General features: G+C 42.7%; 1 protein-coding gene across 1 annotated transcript in view; it reads left to right on the forward strand.

The window, feature by feature from the left end:
• The window catches only part of COLEC12 (collectin subfamily member 12), a 197,040-nt gene that overhangs the window by 16,592 nt on the left and 157,750 nt on the right, over positions 1 to 22,698 (forward strand). Inside the window, exon 2 of the mRNA XM_042910501.1 lies at positions 2,448 to 2,498. Within this exon, the coding sequence (XP_042766435.1) occupies positions 2,448 to 2,498 (51 nt within the window). The remainder of the gene's footprint in view (positions 1 to 2,447; positions 2,499 to 22,698) is intronic.

Raw genomic sequence — 22,698 nt, forward strand, 5'->3', positions numbered from 1 at the left:
GGAAAAAGAAAACAAACAAACAAACTAATGGTAGGCTTGCTGAAAAGAAGCTTTGGGAGGAGAACAGAAATGTCTTAACGGGAAATTGTAAGCTGTTTGCTATCAGAGGTACAGCATAAACCGCTCTTTTGTTTCCACTGTGTGATCCTCAGTGATGCCTCCTTGCTTCACAAAGTCTGAGGAGTCTGTGAGTAGACTCCTCAGACGTGGCCTGGTGGAGGAGGGGCTGGAACTGGCAGGGGAAGCTGACATCTAGGTGACACCATTACCTGTCTTCATGCCTCATCAACCCCATTAGGCTATAAGCATATGTTTATTGAGTGAATAAATAAGTAAGTAAATGAATTAATGGATTTATTTATCTGCAGAAGCAGTAGATAAGGATTTCTCTTTAACTGAGACTAGACCAAGCCTTTCAGCCGTTTATATGATAGGATTACTTAGTAAAGCTGGCCCAGAGGAGCTTAATAGGTATTTGTGAAACTAACCAGTCACCGAGTGACTGAGAAAGGTGCTGTTCTCTTGGTTGTAAGCATGTTCTTCCATGTAGAAAGAACTAAAGCTTTAATCTTTTTTTAAAACAAATTTTAATGTTTATTTTTGAGAGAGAGAAGGAGAGAGATTGTGAGCAGGGGAGGGGCAGAGAGAGAGGGAGACATAGAATCCAAAGCAGGCTCCAGGCTCCAGGCTCCAAGCTGTCAGCACAGAGCCCAATGCAGGGCTCGAACCCGTGAACCATGAGATCTTGACCTGAGCCAAAGTTGGATGCTTAACCAACTGAGCCACGCAGGCACCCCTAAAGCTTCAATCTTTGACATAAGAAGACTGCTTTAATTATGAAGACCTGGCCTTCTGCATTCCAAGCAAGATTTCTTCCCTGTTCTCTGAATAAGGAAACAATGGTAGAATACAGATACACACTTCTCCATTCTCTGCTGGAAGTAATTGCTCTCTCACTGGTGTTTTCATAGCACTTCACAACAAACTAGTGCTCTGAGGCCACCACATTGTATTACAGATACCATGCCTCTTGGGTTTTTCTATAACAGTTCAAGGTTCAAATACATCCAGGTCCTGCATTCCATTTGGGGCCTGAAAAAAATGATCTCAGAGGCTTTGTTTTCCCCCTCCTTGACTCTCTTTCTTGAAAACTTGTCAGCTTCTTCAGGGAAGGGACTATGTTCACTCATTTCTGAAGCCCCACTGCCTGGCAATCTCTGGTCCACAGTAAGTGCCAAATAAATGCTTTTGAACTGAACTGCATAATGGAGATTACTGAATGCTGGTGCAATAATGGTGACCAGCTCAAGAATAATTGGTTAGGGCTCCCTGGAAAGGCCTCATCTTGACACTTTACTTGTTGTCAGAAGTATCCTTTAAGTGCACAAGAAACTAGACCCACACCTGGCAGAACTGTAACGTAGGTTCTTTGTCAGTGTGATAAGGAATCACATCACATCTGTCTTGGGGGTCTGGATTTAGATCTTTTGGTAGAAAGCTTGGCTGACCTATCTCTTTTGTTCCAGAGGGGCCCTACATTTAGGAATTCCCATAGCAAGTCTGTCTTTTGAAATGTATTTACTGGGAAACCATCTGTTGGTCCTGGTTATCCAATGGAAAGGGAGTGGGAAGGGTTTGTTTGTCACTGCAGGAGCCATGCTGGGCTCCTGAGATGTCACATTTAGTGAAACACAGGACCCCAGAGCCTGGCATCTGAGAGGAAGGGCTTAAGACTCAGTTATGTGATGATAACATAACCCTTTGGACAGCTGGTTATTCAGTCATCATTCAACAAAATTCATTTAGCCCCTGCTTTGTGGCATGCACCATTCTAGGCATAGGGGATTCATTCGTGAAACAAAACAGAAAAAGTTTCTGCTCACAGGATGCAAGATGACACACACACACACATAAATGAGGAGGATATCAGAGAGTAATATTAAAGTAGGGTGGTGTGACAGGGAGTGTCTGGGTTGTGGTCTGGAAAGGCATCTCAAAGGTGTCACTCTTCAGCTGAGACCTGGATTAGAAGGAGTCTCATCAAGAACAGAAGAAAGAGCATTCCAGCCAGAGGGAACAGCCAGTGCAGGAACCCCATAGCTTTTCTTAGAAAGTGTGGCATGTTTTCCGGGAGCAGAAGGACACGTGTTGTGGGCAAAGGGGAGGGTGGAGCAGGTGGGGGAGGGTGGAGAAGATGGGGGAGGGTAGAGCTGGTGGGGGAGGGTGGAGAGGTGGGGGAGGGTGGAGCTGGTGAGGGAGGGTGGAGAGGTGGGGGAGGGTGGAGCTGGTGGGGGAGGGTGGAGAGGTGGGGGAAGGTGGAGCTGGTGGGGGAGGGTGGAGAGGTGGGGGAGGGTGGAGCTGGTGGGGTCCCAGCAGCTGCATTCCAGGTTGGCCCTGTGCATCTGGGCCTCGCCAGGGTTAACAGTGTGCCTTTGCTTTTCCTGCAGACGACTTTGCAGAGGAGGAGGAGGTGCAGTCCTTCGGTTACAAGCGGTTTGGTGAGTGCTGACCAAGCTCTTCTTCTCTGTGCTTGATACGAGATACGGTGATAGTGCCATTGCTGGACCTTTAACACACATGGATGTGTGTGGTTCCGAGGCCCAGGTTTGACTGGAAGTTGAGTTTCCCTGTAACAGGTGGACGATTTCTCCTAACACGGAGGGTAATGGTAATGGAGCAGAAGCCGTGCCCAGGCACGGGAAGTGATGGGATGCTCACAGGGTTCGCTGAATATAAACCAGTCGGCTTAATAGGCAAAACTTGATGAGAAAGGTAAATCTGTGACAGGACAGGAGCAAAAATACACATGATTTCTCTATGTTGATATTGAGAAAACATCTCTGCCTCTTTTCCTCAGGGCTCCTTTTTCATAACGTAGTGTATAGTGAGAAGGCGGCTTTCTCCAGGCACCCAGCCAGACACAGGTGCCCTGTGGTGGCTGGATAGCAGCCCCCAGGGGTATCCACATCCTGATACCTGGAACTTGAATGTTACCTTGTCTGGCAAAAGTTGCTTTGCAGATGTGATTAAGTTAAAGATCTTGAGATGGGGAGATTATCCCAGGTTATCTAGGTGGGCTCTAAATGCAATCAAAGTGTCCTTATGAGAAGGAGGGAGAGGGATATTTGACGACTGACAGGGGAAGGTGGTGTGCTCTGAAGGTGGAGGAAGGGGCCACGAGCCAAGGAATACAGGTGGTCACTAGGAGCTGAAAAAGGCAAGGAAATGGATTTTCTGGTCAGAGCCTCTGGAGGGAGCAGGGCTCTGCCAACATCTTGATTCCAGCCAACTGGAGTGGATTTCACACTTCTGGCCTCTCAAACTGTGAGAGAGGAGATTTGTGTTGTTTTAAGCCACCACGTTTGTGGAAATCTATTACAGCAGCCGTAGGGAACCAAAACACGCTCCTCTGCCTCCCAGACTGCCGCACACCGTGCTCGTCTCTCTTTGACCATGCTTCTCGTGCTCTGCAATTTGGTTTTGAACTGGCAGTGAACATTTAAAGTTCTGAAGACTGTTCAGAGGAGCTGGGGTTTTTCTGTCCAGGGTGTTTCTGTGCCTTGGCAAGAGGAAATGAAGAAGGATAGAGGAGAAAATAATGAGTGTGTGTGCATGTGTGTGTGCATGTGTGTGTGTGTGTGTGTGTTGGTGGGGCAGGGAGAATGGGAGAGAGAGAATGTGAAAGAGAATGAATCTACTTCCTGTTGACTAAAAAAAAAAAAAAAAGTCTCCTGGCTGGATTTTGACTAAAGTTAACGGTCCCCAGCTGCTCTGGCTCCCTCATTGCTTTACATTTTTCCTTCTGGATATACACTTCTACATTTCTTTCTGTGAAAAAGTAGGGCTTTACGATGGGAATGCACTGGCATCAAGCCGATGGCCACTCCATTCGTACACTGGCAGGGATGCTCAGTACTTTCTCCCCTCCTCCACGCTGCTGTTCTTTGCACATTCCATGTTTCGGGATTGGTGCCCTGCGTTGTTCTGCACTGCCATGGTGGGTTCACTGAAGGTGGTAGCAGGAGCAAAGATGAACCCAGGAATTATAAAGGAAAGAAAAACAAAACAAAAATGGAAAGGTAGAAATAAAGAGGAATATCAAACTTGTAAAAATAAGGCAAAATCAATGTTGACCTGCCTGTTTTGGAAATCAGTAGATTTCAGATCTTTCTTTGGACATTAGTAGAAATAAGAAGAGCCATGAGAAAATGTTTCCTTTAAAAAGAGTGACCTTGAGAGAAATTTTTTAAAAATTTCATGACTATGTAACTAGCTATGTAACTAGCTAGATGGATGGGGATTTGGTGAAAAACACGCAAAAATGATAAGTTGCTGAAATATTTAATTTGTGGTGGTTAAATTATGTGTGGAAATCATAGACTGATGACTCAGAGGAGGCATGATAAAAACTTACCAATATTGGTGATCGTGAGCAGAGAGGCGTGGCAAGAGTGTTAGCAAGTGGTCCGAGTGGGGTAACATATAGGGTCTGTTGTGATTTATGCAAATCACAACTTGAATTTAGACCACACATGAACCAGGGATTTGTTATTCACAGGGCAAAGGGGCCACTCACTGTTCTAACAATTGTTATTTGGTGGCTTGTTTCCAAAGTTATTTGTATACAGTTATTCAGAAACATTTGCTACATGAAATAGTAGCAGTTTACATAATATTTTGCTTTTTTAAATTCAGTACAAAATTATAATAAAGTGCAAAATGGGTGATCTTTTCTGGTAATCTAGCATGGCATGATATTAGGACAACCAGCCCTTGTCTATTTGGGCATTCATTATTGCATTTTGGTTTTAAGCAGGTCTTCTGTTTTTCTTCAGTCACTCTTTTTTTTTTTTTAACGTTTTATTTATTTTTGAAAGAGAGAGAGAGAGAGAGAGAACGAGTGGGGGAGTGGCAGGCAGAGTCTGGGGACAGAGGATCTGATGCAGGCTCTACGCTGCGAGTAGCGAGCCTGGTGCGGGGCTCAAACTCATGAATCAGGAGATGATGACCTCAGCCGAAGTCAGATGCTCAACCAACTGAGCCACCCAGGCGCCCCACTTTAGCCTCTTTTTATGTCACACTTGTTAGCCCCTTTCCCAAAGTTCTGGACAGGTGTCTGGGGAAGAGGCAGAGTTAAATCTCATAGGTTTGCCATGCATTTGCTTCTCTAACAGAGGCTTCAATGAGGGGAAACTTCGAAAGGTTAATGAAGTAAGCATATACAAGTTTTAATCAGGTTCTCAGGGTCAGCATTTCTTGGACTCAGTATGCAGAGCTAATTAATTTGGGATATAACTATAGTTACAGTTTGGCAGAGTTCACTCTCTGAAACATGAGGCACCTGTATGTTAAATTTTTACTTTCTAGAGATAGAGTATGATCTATACTATAATGATATCTTTCTACATATTTCTCAGTTACTGTTTTCTTCAAAATATCACGTGGCACTAGTATCCTTTATTGTAGTTAGCAGAAAAGGAAGGAGAATTACTTCATATTATAAGGGATAAATATAAATTTATAAATTTTGGAACTTGTGATAAATTGATCCAAGAATGTCTCCTGAAACCTTCTGATTAGTCATATGATCAACATGAATGCATCCCAGGTTTTGTTTTCTTAAATTTTTCTTCATGAAAATGATGTGGAGTAGAAGGAATGAAGAATGTCTCTTCTTCATTGAATGAAGGGCTAAGTGTATCAGAATTCCATAGGAGAAGGGGAGAAGTGTGGGAAGAGGGGTGAATTCCAGAACATGTGTAGAAATGATCATAGCAAATCCAGCTCACATTTGTGTATCACATTTATCTTTCTAAAGGACTTACATATTTTTCCTTCACAACAAATCCATGAGGACAGCAGGCCAGGTGTCATCTTTCCTGTTTGATGGCTGCTTTCCATCTTTCCTGAGACATTGCGGGGGCAGTGGTTAGGTGTATGGGCACTGGAACCAGGTGTGTGAGTTTACTCACCAGCTGTGTGACCTCGGGTTCGTTAGTGTCCAAAATTGTGAAGTCTGTTTTCTCACTTATGAAGTTTGGATCATAATAGGCCAACTGCATGAAGTTGTGGAATTACATATGATGCTGGGTTAGCACAGTGCCTTGCACACTGTGAGCATCCTGTAAGTGTTGACCCTTATTCTAATATTAGGTTCCTTCTTGGACCTTCTGGCCCTGTGGCTTGAACATAGTGCCTAGGATTTAGTAGACCTCTGGAACCTTCTGATTTCTAGCAACCTCATGAATTCTTGTTCTATCATATCTCTTGCTTTACTGCTAAAAACTAGGAAAGGTGAGAAGATCTGGGGACAGCAGTCCTGTGCCCCAGCACCCTGGTGGGTGGTGTGTGCATCTCACGGTGAACATCATACTGGATGTCGCGGGCCCTCCCTCTAGAGCCTGCTTTGCTCCTTTGTGTGCTGGGGCAGAAGGGAGCCTAGACCAACTTTGTTTCCTTGGTTGCTTTGGGTTCTCTTGAGTTATCTTTGGGATATGATCTGGTATAATAATAGGATGTCCAAAGCTGGAATGGTAGAGGAGCAAGAGATACGTGGTTCCGTCCGTGAAAATCATGGGTAGATTTAAGGGTTGCAAGTGACCAACTGGGAGTGGCTGGAAACATTCGTTGTTTGTATTTGACAAAGCTGTGACAAAATTGCTTCCTCGGGGCTCAGCTATGAGGAGCATTAATAGCTATGAAGAGAAAAAGATCTGAAAAATTGCAAACTGTGAAAGAGTAACAGAAAGTTAAAGAAGCATTCTCTGTGGAGTAGAATTCTAGTCGTTTGTAAAAACTAAGTGAGGAAGTTCTGAGAGAACTATTTAAGGGATACAGTCCCAGAAAGGGTATCAGATGCCTTTTCCTAAGTATGTTCCGGGAAGTGTGCCCTTGAATAGTTTTGTTCGCCTACAACTTCACAGGCCCCCCTGTATTTAAAGTTTCAAACATGCTGGGCTTTTTCTTTTTCCTTTCTTTTCTTGAATGATAATTTCAGTTTAGCAAGAATATTTTAGCAATTTAACCTTCAGGCACGTGGAAACAGCCTGAGAAATCTATGTAGAATAGAGCCCGGTCCTGCTCCAGAATGCCCCCCACCCCCCACCCCTTACCTACACCATCCTCCAAAGACATAAAATTCAAATCAGTGACTTCAGTTAAATCACTGAGCTGTTTCTTGCCAAGAGTTTTAGAGGAACTGAATGTCTAAAGGTGTGGAAGACCACACAGGCTCCTGAAAAATAGTGACGTATATTTGCTTAGTCAGACAGCCAGAAAGAAGAGTTCTTTCTGAGATACATGGTGCATTTCTGCTTTCAATGCAGAGGATTGAAAAAGTTTACCAAGAGGACGCTGAACTGTGTTTGGGAAGCTGCTCAAGATAAACCCTTGGATGCCTCAACTTCTGGTTATTTGGGTTTGGGGACCAGGCTGTCTGTCTCTTCTCTCCCACGACTGTGCTAGAAGCCTATCTTCCGTGGTTGGGTTTGGTGAAGGCACTGCTTTGAAGTCATCCACCTCCAACAACAAAGCAGGGATCCCCACATCCCTCTCACCAAGGCCTGCAGGACTGACACCGGCAGAGCTCACCGGGGTCCCTGAGAAGAATGCCAGGAATGTCCATCATTTCCTGTCAGGAATGACTCAATAAGTTCAGCATGGGGCTGGCCTTTCAGCTGCACCTTTTCCAAGCATCTCTGAATGGAAATGATATAGGATCAATTGCAAAGGACTGACCCTGGGCAGAGACCAGGTTAGGGCAGGAAACAGGAATCTGATTTCTTGGAAATGTTCAAGCCATTTGCATCACTTTGTGGGAGGGTTTTATTTATGTGGCTTTGTGAATCCTAATGAAGTTGATATTTCTGATTTTTTAAGAATTTGGTGTCACATGGCTTGTGGAGAAGTAGACACAAAAGAGATTCTCAGAGTCACCTTGAAGGAGATTCGTAGAATATCTCACCCTACTCTCTGCTTCCAGTCAGGCAGGCGGGGTTCCTGAGACCTAAGAACGGGAGTTCCGTGGCTGTCACTTTCTTTTAAATAACTTAAGCAGGTTTCCTAACTTTTATCATTAGAGATGATATTCACACCATCTCTTGCACCAGTATTTGTCCAGGTTTCACTTCTGCTCCTATCAAGGTCCTACCTGCCTAGTCCTTCTAGCTCATCAGTAAAAAATTTGTTCCACATGGTGTTCCCATGTGATTATGATTTTATTTTAACCATTTTCATGTGAAAGAAACCATTAAGCATCATTTCTCATTTCTCAGCTATCTATTGTGTGTTAGGCAATTTCTCACTCATTAGTTCATTTAATTCTCTCAGAAATCCTTTGAAGTGGGAATTACCTGCAGTTTGCAGGTGAGGAGGACTGAAGCCCCTAGAGCTGAGTGGCATGGCCAACATTTGTATTCAACCTGACTTCAGTCCCCACAATCTCTCCACTCCATCCATGGCTAAGAAACACACAGATACATCCATTCTCAGAGCATCTCAAGATTTAAAAAAAAAAAAAAAAATGCTTATTTATTTTTGAGAGAGAGAGCATGTGGAGGAGGGGTGGAGAAAAGAGAGAGAATTCTTTTTTTTTTTTAATTTTTTTAATGCTTATTTATTTTTGAGAGACAGAGCACAAGCAGGGGAGGGACAGAGAGAGAAGGAGACACAGATCTGAAGCAGGCTCCAGGTTCTGAGCTGTCAGCACAGAGCCCGATGTGGGGCTTGAACTCACCAACCACAAGATCATGACCTGAACTGAAGTCACTCAACCAACTGAACCACCCAGACTCCCCAAGAGAGAGAGAATTCTAAGCAGGCCCCACATTGTCAGCGTAGAGCCTGAGGTGGGGCTCTATCCCATGCTCTGTGAGATCATGACCTGAGCCAAAATCAAGAGGTGGATGCTCAGTCACCTGAGCCACCCACGTGCCCTGCATCTAAAAGTTTTTGATGGGAAAACAAACGATCACATGTATATGTGGATTAAATCAGCAGCTGTTTATACATGGTCTCATGTTTCATAATTCATAATATGTATCGATTGAATACTTGAGCCCTGAAGTTTTCAACCGTTTTAAGTAGAATTCCTCCCTGCCCTTTCCTGGTTTGCATTTGCTTATGAATCCTGGTAAGAGTGTGGGGAGGGAGAATAATTTGTTTGTCCTACAATTGGGTTGAAGCTGAATGTGGTTTGTTTTTATTTTTGGAAAAACTAAGGGGAAAAAAAAATCTCAGCCATTTTTCTGCTCAGACAGCATGAAGGCATTAGGTTGTTTCCAGTGCTTGGTCGTTAGGGGTAGGGTGGGAAAGAGTGATTCCTTTTGGTAGCAACTCCAAGTAACTTAAAACAGATGAACTCTGAAATTTTCCTTGAAAGACTTGAGCTGTTCATTTGGAGGCCCCCCAGGGAAGGGAATGATGTCTGAGAGTCGTTGGTTTTGAGGGAAGACACAGTCCTCAGCAAAGTGGTGAGCTGGAGGGCTCCTCTCCTCCCTCACAGTCCCTGCTGGTGCCTTTGCTCTGCAGGATGCCAGCTCATCTTTAGATTCCGATAGTCTGGTTCACATGCTGGCTTTGCCCCTTGCCACCAAATCACCCACTCTTGAAGTACCACTTTGCTCATCTGGGAAATGGGAATAACAAGAAAACCTTCCTTGCAGGATGTGTGAGTTATAACACTTACAAGTAATACAGAAGAGGGGCCAAGTATATAGTCGGTCTGCACTGACCTGTGGCTGCCGGTAAGTTGCTGACAACTCTCAACCCTCTTGCTCCCTTCCCCTCCATTTTCCAGGCACCAGCCTCCCATGTTTGCGTTACCTCGGCTCTCCCTTTGTGAAGCCTGGTAGGCCTCATGCCCTCTGACCCTTCCCGCCTTCTGTCCTCCCTCCATCAAAACCTCACTGCCCTCTTATGTACTCTTCCCTGTACCAGGGTCATACTTTGTTCAGGGAATATCGAAGGAGTCTATTGTCTTGCAGGCCTTTTTAAAAATAATTAAAGACCTAGTGGCCACTAGCAAAGAGGATATTTTAAAGGGAAGAAACACATGCTGGGGGCTAAGAGCAGCTTTCTTGGAGAGGTGACATAGCATCCTCATGGCTGAGAGAGCATACCCTGGGTTGAATTTCCGGCTTTGCCACTTAGTGGCGAGACAGCCTTGGGTAAGTCAACCTCTCAGTGCCTCATTGTCCTCATCAAAAAATGGGGGTAATTCGAGTATCTACCTATAGGGAGGTGAGAACTGAATGAGTTAAAATACTTAGAACAGTATCTTGCATGTAAAGAGAACTGCATACAAGTGTGTGTTATGAAAAGTGATGGAAATGGTCACACGGTGGCTGCTGCAGCGGGTCCAGGTTGGTGAAAGAATCTGTGTTTCAGTGTCTTTTTGGAAGCAAGGAAACTATCCTAGAAAGCCTTCAGTAGACCCTCTGTCACAGGTCATTGGCCAGCATTGAGCCTCAGTCTTTTCCTAAATCAGTATGGACGAAGGGAGTAGGGCTGGCTCTGGTTGGCTTGGGCTAATCATTTAGGTGTAGAATGTATAGTGAGGAATTAAGGACTTTGACCGCTCTTATTATGTAGAACTTAATAGCCATGGTATTTAACATAATATTATATATAGTATTGTCATATTTATAATTTAATGTTAATTTAGACTGAGTAATTATTAATTATTAAATAACAATGTGATTTATTTATAATCTGATCCATTATTACCTATGCTTTGTTCCACTTACAAAATTGTCAGGTTTTATATAGCACATTGAAAAATTCAGTTTATTTACAAAATAATTACAAGTTTACTTTTCAGTGCCTTATAATTTTGTTATAAATGGAGCTACAAAGGTGTTGAACTCTCAAGAATACAACTCTCATGTTGTATTCTTAGCGAACACAACTCTTGCCACAGGAAACATTGTGAAACTGGTCTCCTGAGTCATAACTATAAACACTTCGTGCTTCTTCCGATGTTTTTCATTTTTTAGCCTTTTTATAAATTTTTGAAAACTGACATTTGGCCCTGATTGAAACAAGCTTCTCTTTTCATATGCTACGATAGTTTTTTTTTTTTTGATTGGTGTAAATATTTCCATACACAGATCAATTTTTTTCATACACTGAGAAGATGAAGAACTGTAGACTTGTCAGGAAAACAGGAGAATGGAACTAGCAGTCTGCAAAAGTTCTGGCAGAAACTTAGAATACATTCTTATTCTAAATGCCTAAAGATGCCTCTGTTCTCTAATATTTGAGATAGACTTTTTATTACATTCTTGTTCTGTGAAGCAGGAAAATGCGTAAAATTACTGTTGACATTTTAGATGATAGAGTTTTCAATCCAAGCTCAGGCATTCAAAGCAGTGTAAGCGAGAGATAAGCATATTCTTCCCCTTTGGGTTTTATTTCGTTTTGTACTTGGAAGAGGAAGTCCTCATGCTAGCTCATATTCAGTACTTTACTGGGGCCTTTTGATGAAGAATATGAAGATATAGTGATTGCTCTACCTCACATTTTACATAGAAATCTTACTGTTGAATTGCTTTTGAGATAATTGAGGAGAGATGGAAATACTTATCATTCATATGAGCTCTCACTGACTACCCACCATGTGCTGTGAATTGTGGTACAAAGATAAAGAAAACAAGGTCCCTTTCCTGACTATTAATTATCATTGGCATTTATAATTCATTTTTTTCAGTTTCTCAGAAAATAAGAGGTATAGTAATCCTTATGAAAACAAAAAAAACGCTTTAAAAAATCTGCATACTAGTGATAGCCTACTTGAGAATCCTCATCAAAGGGTTCCCCCAAAGACTCATAAAGTATAGGGAGTTTAGAGAGAGCTGCCATTTTGTGATGGAAGGGATATGAACCAGGGTGTCAGAGATTTGTGAATAAATTCTGCAAGTGGGAATGGAAACGGAGTTGGGGAACAGCTGGGGGTTGTGGGAGGAGATATCCCTTGGCCCAGAGAAAAGGCGAGTGAAGCATTAATAGGAGTTTGGGAAAGAGATTCAGGCAAGGAAGATGGGCCTTACACAGTGCTTTTTTCTTAGGAAATAAACGCAGTTTTTGAGATTTGCTGAGAAATTGAAGCAAGCAAGACTCATGGGAAAATGTCATTCTTAGTCAAGGCAATATGAAAATGATGTGACATTTATTAACTATCCATAATGTGTTGGGCATCATGCACAGTAAAGAAGGGAGATGTAAGCTTTGCCTTTGGGAATTTCCGATTTAATGAAAAGCAGACAGTTTTCCAACACTGGTACATTTGCATAAAAGAAAAATATCAGCCAGCCCTACAAATTGTTTCCCCACCCGCCAGCAGAATTTCAAAAGGCACAATAGAGGGCACCACATGCCAGATGGAATGTGAGCCGTCTCTCTCTGTCTCCAGTGTTGCTGTCAGTTCGCTATTGGCAAAACTTCAGTGGTTTCCGGGTAAGGTTGGGACTCTCCTTTGTACCCGCCCCTTCCCGTCTGTGCAAGTGAAGAGGGCATATGCAGAGTCTCTTTCCTTTGCTCCACAGAAAAGATTCAGGATGAAGTGTAAGAATCTGTTTGATATAAGCCCGTGAAAGAAGGTTGGAAGGTAATTTCCGTCTCCATATGGTGTACACACCAGCGACCACAGCTGTTCCTAAGCTGCTGCCTTGTGAATCCACTCTGCTTTTTAACAGCAGCTATATTCGTTTAAAACACAGTTCAGAAAGTATGCATAAAATAATTTGGTTTGGAAGCCTTCACTATTTGTTGCACTTTTGGTAGACCAAAATGTGCCTCCTCTAAACAGTGAAGCCTGTGAATGAGGAGGTCAGGGAGACCAAGTGACCTTAAACTTGTAAATTTATACCACCAAGCCTTCATTTGCTCTTTATGGAAAGAGAGATAACAAAACCACCTACGTCACAGGGCATTATGAGGATTATTTGATGTAAGTGAAACGCCTGGCACTTACAAGGTATTCCACAAATGCTCGTTACTAATCAAGACAGAAAGACAAAGATAGAAAACTAGATTTTGTGAAAATAACTGAGTTCAGTACTTCATTTGAGCCCTGTCTCTCCCACGCTGTCTCTCCCTCCTTCTCTCTGTCTACACATGCACACCCCCCTACATGTGCATGCATGACTGGATATTTGAAGAATGGAGTTCAGAAGTAGTCTTTTTTTTTTTTTTTTTTTGCATATGTATTAACTAACTAGCTATGTGAATTTACAAGATGATGTAAACTCTCTGGGTCTCAAATAAGCCAGTCTGCAAAATGAAGGGAGTAGAGTAGGTGATTTTGAAACCTTCTTTAGGCCATGCACTGTTATGGGTGTGATCTGTAATGTCATCCAGAGCTCTATTCCACCCCTACGTTTTATTTTATTTTACTTTTTTTTTTTCAAGTTTACTTATTTTTGAGAAAGAGTGAAAGAACACAAGCAGAGGAGGAACAGAGAGGGAAAGAGAGAGAATCCCAAGTAGGCTCCACACTGTCAGTGCAGAGCCCAATGTGGGGCTCGAACTCAGGAACTGTGAGATCGTGACCTGAGCCAAAATCAAGAGTTGGATGCTTACCTGACTGACCCACCTAGGTGACCCTGATTTTACATACATAGTACTGGTTTTTACTTTTACTTACTTCAACACTTCAGAGTAAATATTTTGGTACCTTCCCTTTAGATATATTTTTCCAGTTCTCTGAAACAAAAGTTAGTTGGTAAAAATTGACAGATGGAAAGCTCTCATCTCATTAGTTTTGTTCAAAATATTAGTGATCTCATGATTATTGGTTTTCCATTTGGTTCCCTTCATGTAACTTTAGAGGTACTGAAGTATTTTCTAGGCTTACGTGTTTTGAACTCACTTTATTCTAGATTTCCACACTCAATCATGGAAGATTCTGGTCCCTCCCAGCTTCATAAAATCAGTGGGTAATTATTCAAATATACATGTCTACAAATTTAATAAAAAGCATAACGTTTCCATTAATAACCCCAAGAAAACTTGCAGTTTCTCTCAGTTCAGTGATCTGTTTATATTTATCATATTATGAAATTTTTCTTTGTGCTTCTCATGTTAATGAAAGCCACATTGAATGAAAACATAAATCTACTAGTTATCAACAAAGGAAAAAGAAATCACTTGAACCATGCTCTGTATTGAGATGGCTTGCTGGGAGCAGTGACTTTCTTACCTTCTCAGGCTAATGACCAAGTATTAGAATCCATCCACCAAAGGAAAAAAAAAAGGTGCCAGGTGGTCTTCTCTGCTTTGGAGCTTTTTTCCTTCCTCTGAGATTGTGGTTATGTAAAGTGGGAACACTTATATTTTAAAAGCTCAGCTAGTCCTTCTCCCAGCTAGGATATTATTAAATTGATTCCTTCCCTCTCTGCCTCTTTGTATATAGTTAACCTCACTTTCAAAATTGTGAATAAGTCAGCATTTAGAATGAAGGGAGAAAGAAAAGAGTATTAACTTTTTTGTCCTATTTTAATTGCAAATACCTACAAAAGGTGGATTCTGATAAGTTCAGAGTCTTTTTTTTTTTTTTTCTCCCTGGCTGAGCACATGGGGGTGGTGGTGTGGTTTTGGTATGTATACCTAGGCTGAACACAATGGGAGGGGATGGTATGTATACCCTGGATGAGCATGTGGTGGGGGCGGGGGTAAGTATACCCACGGTTGGAGAGAGTGGAAGAATTTGGGGCTCCAGGGTGCTCAGGGAAGCACCAGGAAGGGAAGGACCCATGCGTGGGAAGATCTGGAGGGAGCAGAGTGTGCAGCAGGTTTCGACATTGGGGTATGAAGTGATCTTATTTAGTCCTCAAGGGCAGGGCTTATAGGCAGAAGGGAGTGAACAAACCCTTGCATCCTTACAATTACTTTTTTTGTTTTTAAATATTTTTTCTTAGCCATGGTGTAAGTTTAATGGGGACAGAGTGTCTTGTTCATTACTGTACCTGGGACGGTTCCTCAGCTCAATAAATATTTGAGAAAGGAAGAGTGATATGTTTTGTGTGCTTATGATGTGCATCCTACTTAGGGTGTTTTCTTAAATCTTACTGAAGCCCATGATCTGGTAGGCCTCTCCCCAAAGGTGCCTGTGTATGGACAAAGAATATTTTCTAAAGTTGAATTCAGGGAAGGCAGAGGCTCAGACCCCACGTCAAATAGTCAGTTATAGCACAGAGTCAGATCCAGGAAAAGTAAAAGATAGCAGTGGCTAGGTCTGAGAAGGAAGGAGACAAACTCAAGCCAACCTTGGGGAGGAGGAGGTCAGAGAGTGACTAGGGTCAAAGGGAGAAGACTGAGCAAAGCAAGGACCTGCTGAAGCACCTGGAAATCTCTAAGGTAGGACCGGGTGTCTCTTTGCTTCTTCAGAAAGATACTGGGACAGTCCTTTTGCTTCATTTGAATTTACTCTATTTCCGTTAAACTTAAGATTATAGACCTCTTGTGAAGTACAAATACACTAGGAAGTTTTAGAAAGAATGGTGGTTCTTAATGGTCACCTGCACTTCAGGCTGCACTGTTGAATCAGATTACTTTCTCCATAAAATCTCGCTGAGGTCCTCAAATCTGTTGTTAATAAAAGGTTCATGTTTCAGAGATATGAGAGGTTCAAGGAGCTTTGGAATGAAGGCACCTAGGATTGGGGAAGAAGAGTGTTGAGATGTAGAGCAGGAATTCAGAGAGGTGAGTGTGAAACAACAAACTTTCCATAATGATTTTCTTTAGGTCTGTTCCTATCTCCCTTCTTTCCAGAAAGCAAGTGAGAAGAGGCCATCTTTAAAGGAGGCTTGAGGGAGAGTACAGTCTGCAGTCTGAGGGGAAGCTACCTTTATTATATTTTATTTTATTTTATTTTATTTTATTTTATTTTATTTTTCAATATATGAAGTTTATTGTCAAATTGGTTTCCATACAACACCCAGTGCTCATCCCAAAAGGTGCCCTCCTCAATACCCATCACCCACCCTCCCCTTCCTCCCACCCCCCATCAACCCTCAGTTTGTTCTCAGTTTTTAAGAGTCTCTTATGCTTTGGCTTTCTCCCACTCTAATTCTCTGTATGGCTTATTTCACTTAGCATAACACTCTCCAGTTCCATCCATGTTGCTACAAAGGGCCATATTTCATTCTTTCTCATTGCCATGTAGTATTCCATTGTGTATATAAACCAGAACTTCTTTATCCATTCATCAGTTGATGGACATTTAGGCTCTTTCCATAATTTGGCTATTGTTGAGAGTGCTGCTATAAACATTGGGGTACAAGTGCCTCTATGCATCAGTACTCCTGTATCCCTAGGGTAAATTCCTAACAGTGCTATTGCTGGGGGGAAGCTACCTTTAGATAGAGGTCCCCAGAGCAACAGTGGTGAGCCGAAGGGCACGCCGGCTTCCCTGGACCCTGGGGCTGAGCCCATCTCTGCATGCTGGGAAGAAGGACTCCTCAACCAAGCTCTGTGAAAAGAGTTAATTTTCACTAGGAAGAGGAAGTTTGCATGATTCCTGGGCCCTCCATGAGAGCTCCTGGAATAAAATCCTAGAGTATCTGTTATCTACCTATTATATCCTACCCCTGTGCTAGAGTGTGGGATTGTATTGCTGAGACATGGCATCAGTATTTATGGTCGTTGTGGTCTAACAGAGGAGGGGAAAAAAATCAACATAATCATACTATAGTTTGAAAGATGTTTGAAAGGAAATAGAGGATAGATAGAGGACCCAGATTCTAAGGTTACTAATTCTGTAGGGAGGACAGCAATGTGTGATCAGAGAAAGGAATAGGGAAGGATGATTGTTTAAGGGAAGGGGCATTAAAATGAGGGAGTCCCTAGGCAGTCAGTGGGAGGGTCTCGAGGCAGAGACAGACTGAAGATACAGCAAGGGAATCAAGGAGCATTAAGTACCAGTCTTCTGTAATCCAGTATCCAGTGATAGTTGTTAATGCTGTGTGGCTTAGGCTCCCAATATGTGCTCGATGCCCTGGAAGATTCAGAATAGTAAATCTTGGTCCCTGCGGTCAGCATGTTACAAGCAAGTTAAGGAGACAAAAGTTACTGACAGGTAACAGTAGCAAACAGTGCCAGTGAGTTCCAACAGTAGCTCTCTGTGGTGAAGGTGCGTCCAAAGGAAATCAAGAAAGGAAGAGGAAAACCATTGTAGTAGTCTGGAGCTCTGGGTGAGGAGAGCAGGAGTTAGCTTAGGGAGCGTGTGGGGATGGGAGAAAAGGCCCCCAGAGAGGGAAACTGTTTTCCTGACTGGAGCTGGGGTTGTAGGGAGGGTGTGGTGGGGGGTGGGTAAGGAGCCAGGCTAGCGAGCTGAAAACCAGGACGAAAGAATTTAGACTTGATTCAGTTAAAATAGCCCGTCTCTGAAAGTGTTTTAACAGAGCAGTCTGTATAGCAAAAGGGGTATTAAGGGATATTGAGGGTGACTGATGTGATGTTGCCTCACAATGTTACACAGAAAGAGGAGAAAGGGGCAGTGAGGGGACAGGAGATGGAGCTGTAGCTATCACCAGCGAACAGGCTGATAACATACTTGTGACAGTAGGAATGAAGTGAAAGAGACACTGTAATCTGTGACTCCAGGATGTCTGCTGACTCTTCCTGTGGTCGCTGATAGCATCTGGCACTGAGGTTCAGAGGTCAGCACGCGAGGCCGCAGCTCGGCACAGACCGTGCTCCCACCACAGAGGAATCCAGGCACTTACGTTGCTTAGGACCCAGGCCGCCACCTTTCATTTCATTGAGACAATTAGGCAACTAATTATTTTTCTTTGTGGTTTGTTACTTTCTTGATTTGAATAGATCTTTTCAGTTTGGTTGGTTATTTGGAAGTGGCTGAAATGCAACCGTGGATAGTCAGGTACAAATAATAAGCGCTTTTTACGAAGCAGCTGTTACTTCACCAATGTGCCAGTGTGGTCTTGGAAACGTTTTTGGTTTCGGGGAAATAAAAACAACAGCAAACCAAGCCTAGAACAAAACATTGTAAAAGAAGTATCAAACTATAAGGGAGGACAGTAGTCTGTGGGTAAGTAAATCGCTTTTCTGGAAGCCCTGATGCTGAAGGCTGGCGCTAGGGTCCTAAAGTCTGAAGCTGATTTTGGAAACCCATCTTGAAGAGGTAGTGAGTGGTGAGTGAGTGCTGAGCTGCCCAGGAGGATGGCGGGATTGCAGGAGGAAGCGGGACGTCACGGTATGAGCCTGTACTTCTGCAGACCTGTCACCCTGTCGTCAAACCCCCTCTCGCCAACCCTCCTATGGAAAGATTGGCTTTTTCCTTATTACCAGGGAGGTCTTCAGTCTGAGATTCTACACTTTGTTTCTCTTTATAGGCTCTGGCTAGGGAGAAATTAACCTGGAGCTTCTCTGCTTTGCCTTCTTTAAATAGAAGAAACATACTTCAGCATTTCACCCATTGTTTGTATTGGTAGAATGCCTCCGTATCCATATATCTGCGGTCACATGGGCAATCTCATATGAGCACTTGATAAAATGTGGTGTTCAGGGGCCTCATACATTAGGTGGAGTCGTCTTTTGTTACTTTTTTTTTTTTTAATAACAGCGTTATTGAGACATAACTCACATATGATTCAACTCACCAATTTAAAGTGTACAATTAGATAGTTTTAGTGTATTCAGAATTATGCAATAATCACCACAATCAATTTTAGAACATTTTCATCACCTCAGAAGGAAACCTTGTACCTATTAGCAGTCATTCCCCTCTTCTCCCCAACTCTTCCTACCCCTTTGTAACCCAAGCTACTTTTTGACTCTATGGATTTTCCTGTCCTTTTTGACTCTATGGATGTTTCATAAAAATGGCACCATTTATATGAATGAGCCTGGATGGCTCAGTCAGTTAAGACTCCAACTTTGGCTTAGGTCACAATCTCAAGGTTCATGAGATCAAGCCCCACTTTGGGCTCTGTGCTGACAGTGTGGAGCCTGCTTGGGATGCTCTCTCTCCCTTTTGCTCTGCCCCTCTACCACCCACGCTCACTTGCTCTCTCGGTCTCTCTCTCAAAAATAAATAAACATTAAAGAAAAGTATAAAAAAATAAATGGAACCATACAATGGTCTTTTCTCTCTGGCTTATTTCACTTAGCATCATGTCTTCAGGGTTCTCATGTGTTGTACCACGTGTCGGTATTTCTTTCCTCTTTATTGCTGAATAATATTCTTGTGTATATGCCACATTTATTCACTGATCATTTGATGGGCATTTGGCTTCTTTCCATGTTTTGGCTGTTATGAATAATGCTGTGGACATGGATGTGTAAGTTTTTGGTGTGGATGTATGTTTTCACTGCTCTTGGGGAAGTGTTTAACTTTGGGAGGAACAGCCAGCCTGTATTCCAAAGTGGCTGCACCACTCCTTCATTGTGTCCTTTACCCCCAAAGGGGAAAAAACCCATCTTCAATTACTTTGCTATAGTACAGTGGTGATTTGTATTAACTAAAGAGGATAGAGCTGAAATGATCTGAGAGTGGTTTTAGGTATGGTGTCATTTATTTACATCTCCATATCTATACATTACAGTATACTTCAGTTTGCCACCATGTGAAAAAGAAAACCCGGTTAATATTTCTGTTCTCCTTTCCCTAAGTTGGTGAGGTGTGGGGCAGGGCTACATCTGAGCTTGCCAGTGTGGTAGCCAGGGGCTGCGTGTGGCTACCGAGCCCTCGAAAATGTGTCTAGTTCAAACTGAGATATGCTGTGAGTCTAAAATCCACCAGATTCGGAAGACTTAATATGACAAAAAGAATGTAAAATATAACGATTTTTATATTGATTACACATTGAAAGGATAATATTTGGGATCTGTTGGGTTAAATAAGATATACTGTTAAAAATAATTTCACCTGTGTCTTTGTACCTTTTTTATGTGTCTATTAGAAAATATTAGATTACATGTGTGGCTTATATTTCTATTCGGCAGTGCTATTATATACTATTTTCTAGGCTTTATTTTTTGAATACTGGAAAAGAAAAAAATTTAACTCTCTTTTGGGTAGATTCAGATGGTTATTGGCAAGTTTTTTTTTTTAATCACTAAAGAAAGAGCAGAAATCCATTTGCCCTTGACTGAGAACAGTGAGTCAGCCTTCAACAGAAGGGTGCTGACTGACCGACTGACCAGCCTTCCTTCAAAATTAATTCATCACCTAACCAACAAAATAAGACAAAGCCTTCACAGAAAAAAGAAACGTGACCATAAAGACATTAAAACAAACTCCTGTGATAATCGAATATAACTCCTTCACTGACTCTCCCAGTAACATGCTGGCCTAGGACAGTGTCCCCTCTCTTTGTGTAGCTCAGGAGAGTGACTGGTGGACATTGCAGGCCAAGAAAGAAAAAAAGACAATATACATGTGGCAAGTTGTTGGGGAAATGTTGGGCGAGGCTGATCTTTCAACTAATATGTGTGGGTACCACTTAATCGTAGAGTTGGCCCTGTGTTTCTCACCTGCCTTTTTTCGTTCAAGGTCAGTTTTCAGATTACCAGGAGAGCTATGTTGAAGGCGTAACATACTTGGCAGCCATCTTCTGTAAAGCACACGTTATGTACTGGTGTTTTTAATCTCAACTATTTGGACATAAGATTACCACTGGTGGTTTCATGATTCAGAAAAGAGAACAGACCTTTTTTTTGGCACCATCCCCAGGTAACATAATTTAGCTTGACTCCAGACCTTAAGACAGATACATTCCTGAATTCTACTCCAGTGGGAAGAAAACTCCTTCCCCTTTGGCTGAGACTTTTGCTGATGTGTAAAATGAAACTTGGGGTGGTGTTGGGGGAATGGATTCAAAAGGTGAGACAAAGTCCATAAAACCTTAGGGCAAAGAGTAAATGAAGAATCCTGATCTCTCCCATGGCCCATCCCAAGTGACCATGGAAGAAGAAGGAGAAAAATAGGTGGGAGCCAGTCAGGATTTTGTTCTTGGATGACAGCAGAGGGATTCCACGTGTCTTTAAATGATGTCTCTTGTCAAAAACATTCTTAACTGTTTTACTGATGTTGTTTCTTTGAGCTCACTGCCAAATCAAAATAACTAAGTCTATTTTCTTCTTTCTCTTGATGAGTTCGTAAGTGAAGGATTTGGCAGGTTACTCAATCATCACTCATCACTTGTCCATTTTAAAGGAACAACTTTAGGGAAGTCCCCCTGGGAAGTACTGAGAGGTCATTATGGTTTACTGAAAAACGGGGTAATTAAGAGAGAGAATGATCCAATAAACTAATTTCTGTGTTGAACACATGTGTTTTAAAATTAGATTTTCTGGTTGATTTTAGGGCCAACTTTACGAGCAACGATCCCCCTTTAAGAAGCTCCTCAGTATCCTTTTTCCCTCCTGTACTGTCCTACCTCCATAACTAAGAGGCATGGGAGAGTTAGGAAATTGTATCCTGGCCCTGGCTCTACTTCCATGAAACTTCTGGAAGGAAGATGGAGAAAAGAATAAGCAAAGGTATTCTAGCACTTAGGCAATACTTGCTGCCCTAGGTGTGCAGAGGTAGCTGGTTTGGTGTCTCTTGATGTAGACCTGGCATTAGCAGAGTTTTAAGGTAGACAGAACTATCTCAAATGCTCCTCTTATCTACGCTCAGGTTTTACATACCTCGCTCTGGTCAGTCTCTTCCAGGCATCCTGCCCCTTCACTCTTTCAGGAACCCGAAGTGTGAGAAAAGCTGTCTGATTTAGGATTTAACTTCTAAATACATTCTATACATATGTACTGGGCACTGTGCATGCTTACTTTTCCAGGTGGTCATTCACTCAAAAGGAGACCTTGATGTAAGAGCCCTGTGTAACTCCAAACAAGAACATGCAACAAATGACCTTCCAGACTTAGAGCTGATTGGCAGGGCAAAGTCCGTTTCATTGGTACCCTTCACATCTTTTTTTTTTTTTTTTTTTTTAATTTTTTTTTCAACGTTTTTTATTTATTTTTGGGACAGAGAGAGACAGAGCATGAACGGGGGAGGGGCAGAGAGAGAGGGAGACACAGAATCGGAAACAGGCTCCAGGCTCCGAGCCATCAGCCCAGAGCCTGACGCGGGGCTTGAACTCACGGACCGCGAGATCGTGACCTGGCTGAAGTCGGACGCTTAACCGACTGCGCCACCCAGGTGCCCCAGTACCCTTCACATCTTAATACAAGATGAATTTCTGTGCCCACACCTAAGTCCCTAAGTCCCTAAGTCCCTAATCCATCTAAGCTCCTCATTAGAATCTGGGTGATCCAACTCTATCCACCTGTTATTTAGATAGCAAGTAAGAACCAGGTGTGGTGGTAGAGCACAGAGGAAATTGGAGAAATAGCTCCACTTGGGAAAGAGAAGTCTTGGGGAGTGATCATCGGGGGAGAGAGTCTGTGGTCATAAATTCTTCAGACAAGAACATAGATGGGAGAAGTCCAAAATAAGGAGGGGCTTATTTTAACAGGTGGAACTGTCCAACAGTGATCCAGGCCGCCCCATAAGTCTCTACTTCCATCCAGAACTGCTTCCCATTCACAGAAGTGAAGGCTTGCCTTCTGCAGAGAGGGCCAGCCCAGATAGCTCCAGCAGGCTTCCCCTCTCCCTGGCCCCACCACCCTCCCATCTTCTCAATTGTTTGGATAAGTCCGCAAACTCAGGTGGAGAAAGGAGAATTGCTCTAAATT

This window comes from Panthera leo, chromosome D3, assembly GCF_018350215.1.
Source record: "Panthera leo isolate Ple1 chromosome D3, P.leo_Ple1_pat1.1, whole genome shotgun sequence".
NCBI lineage: Eukaryota > Metazoa > Chordata > Mammalia > Carnivora > Felidae > Panthera > Panthera leo.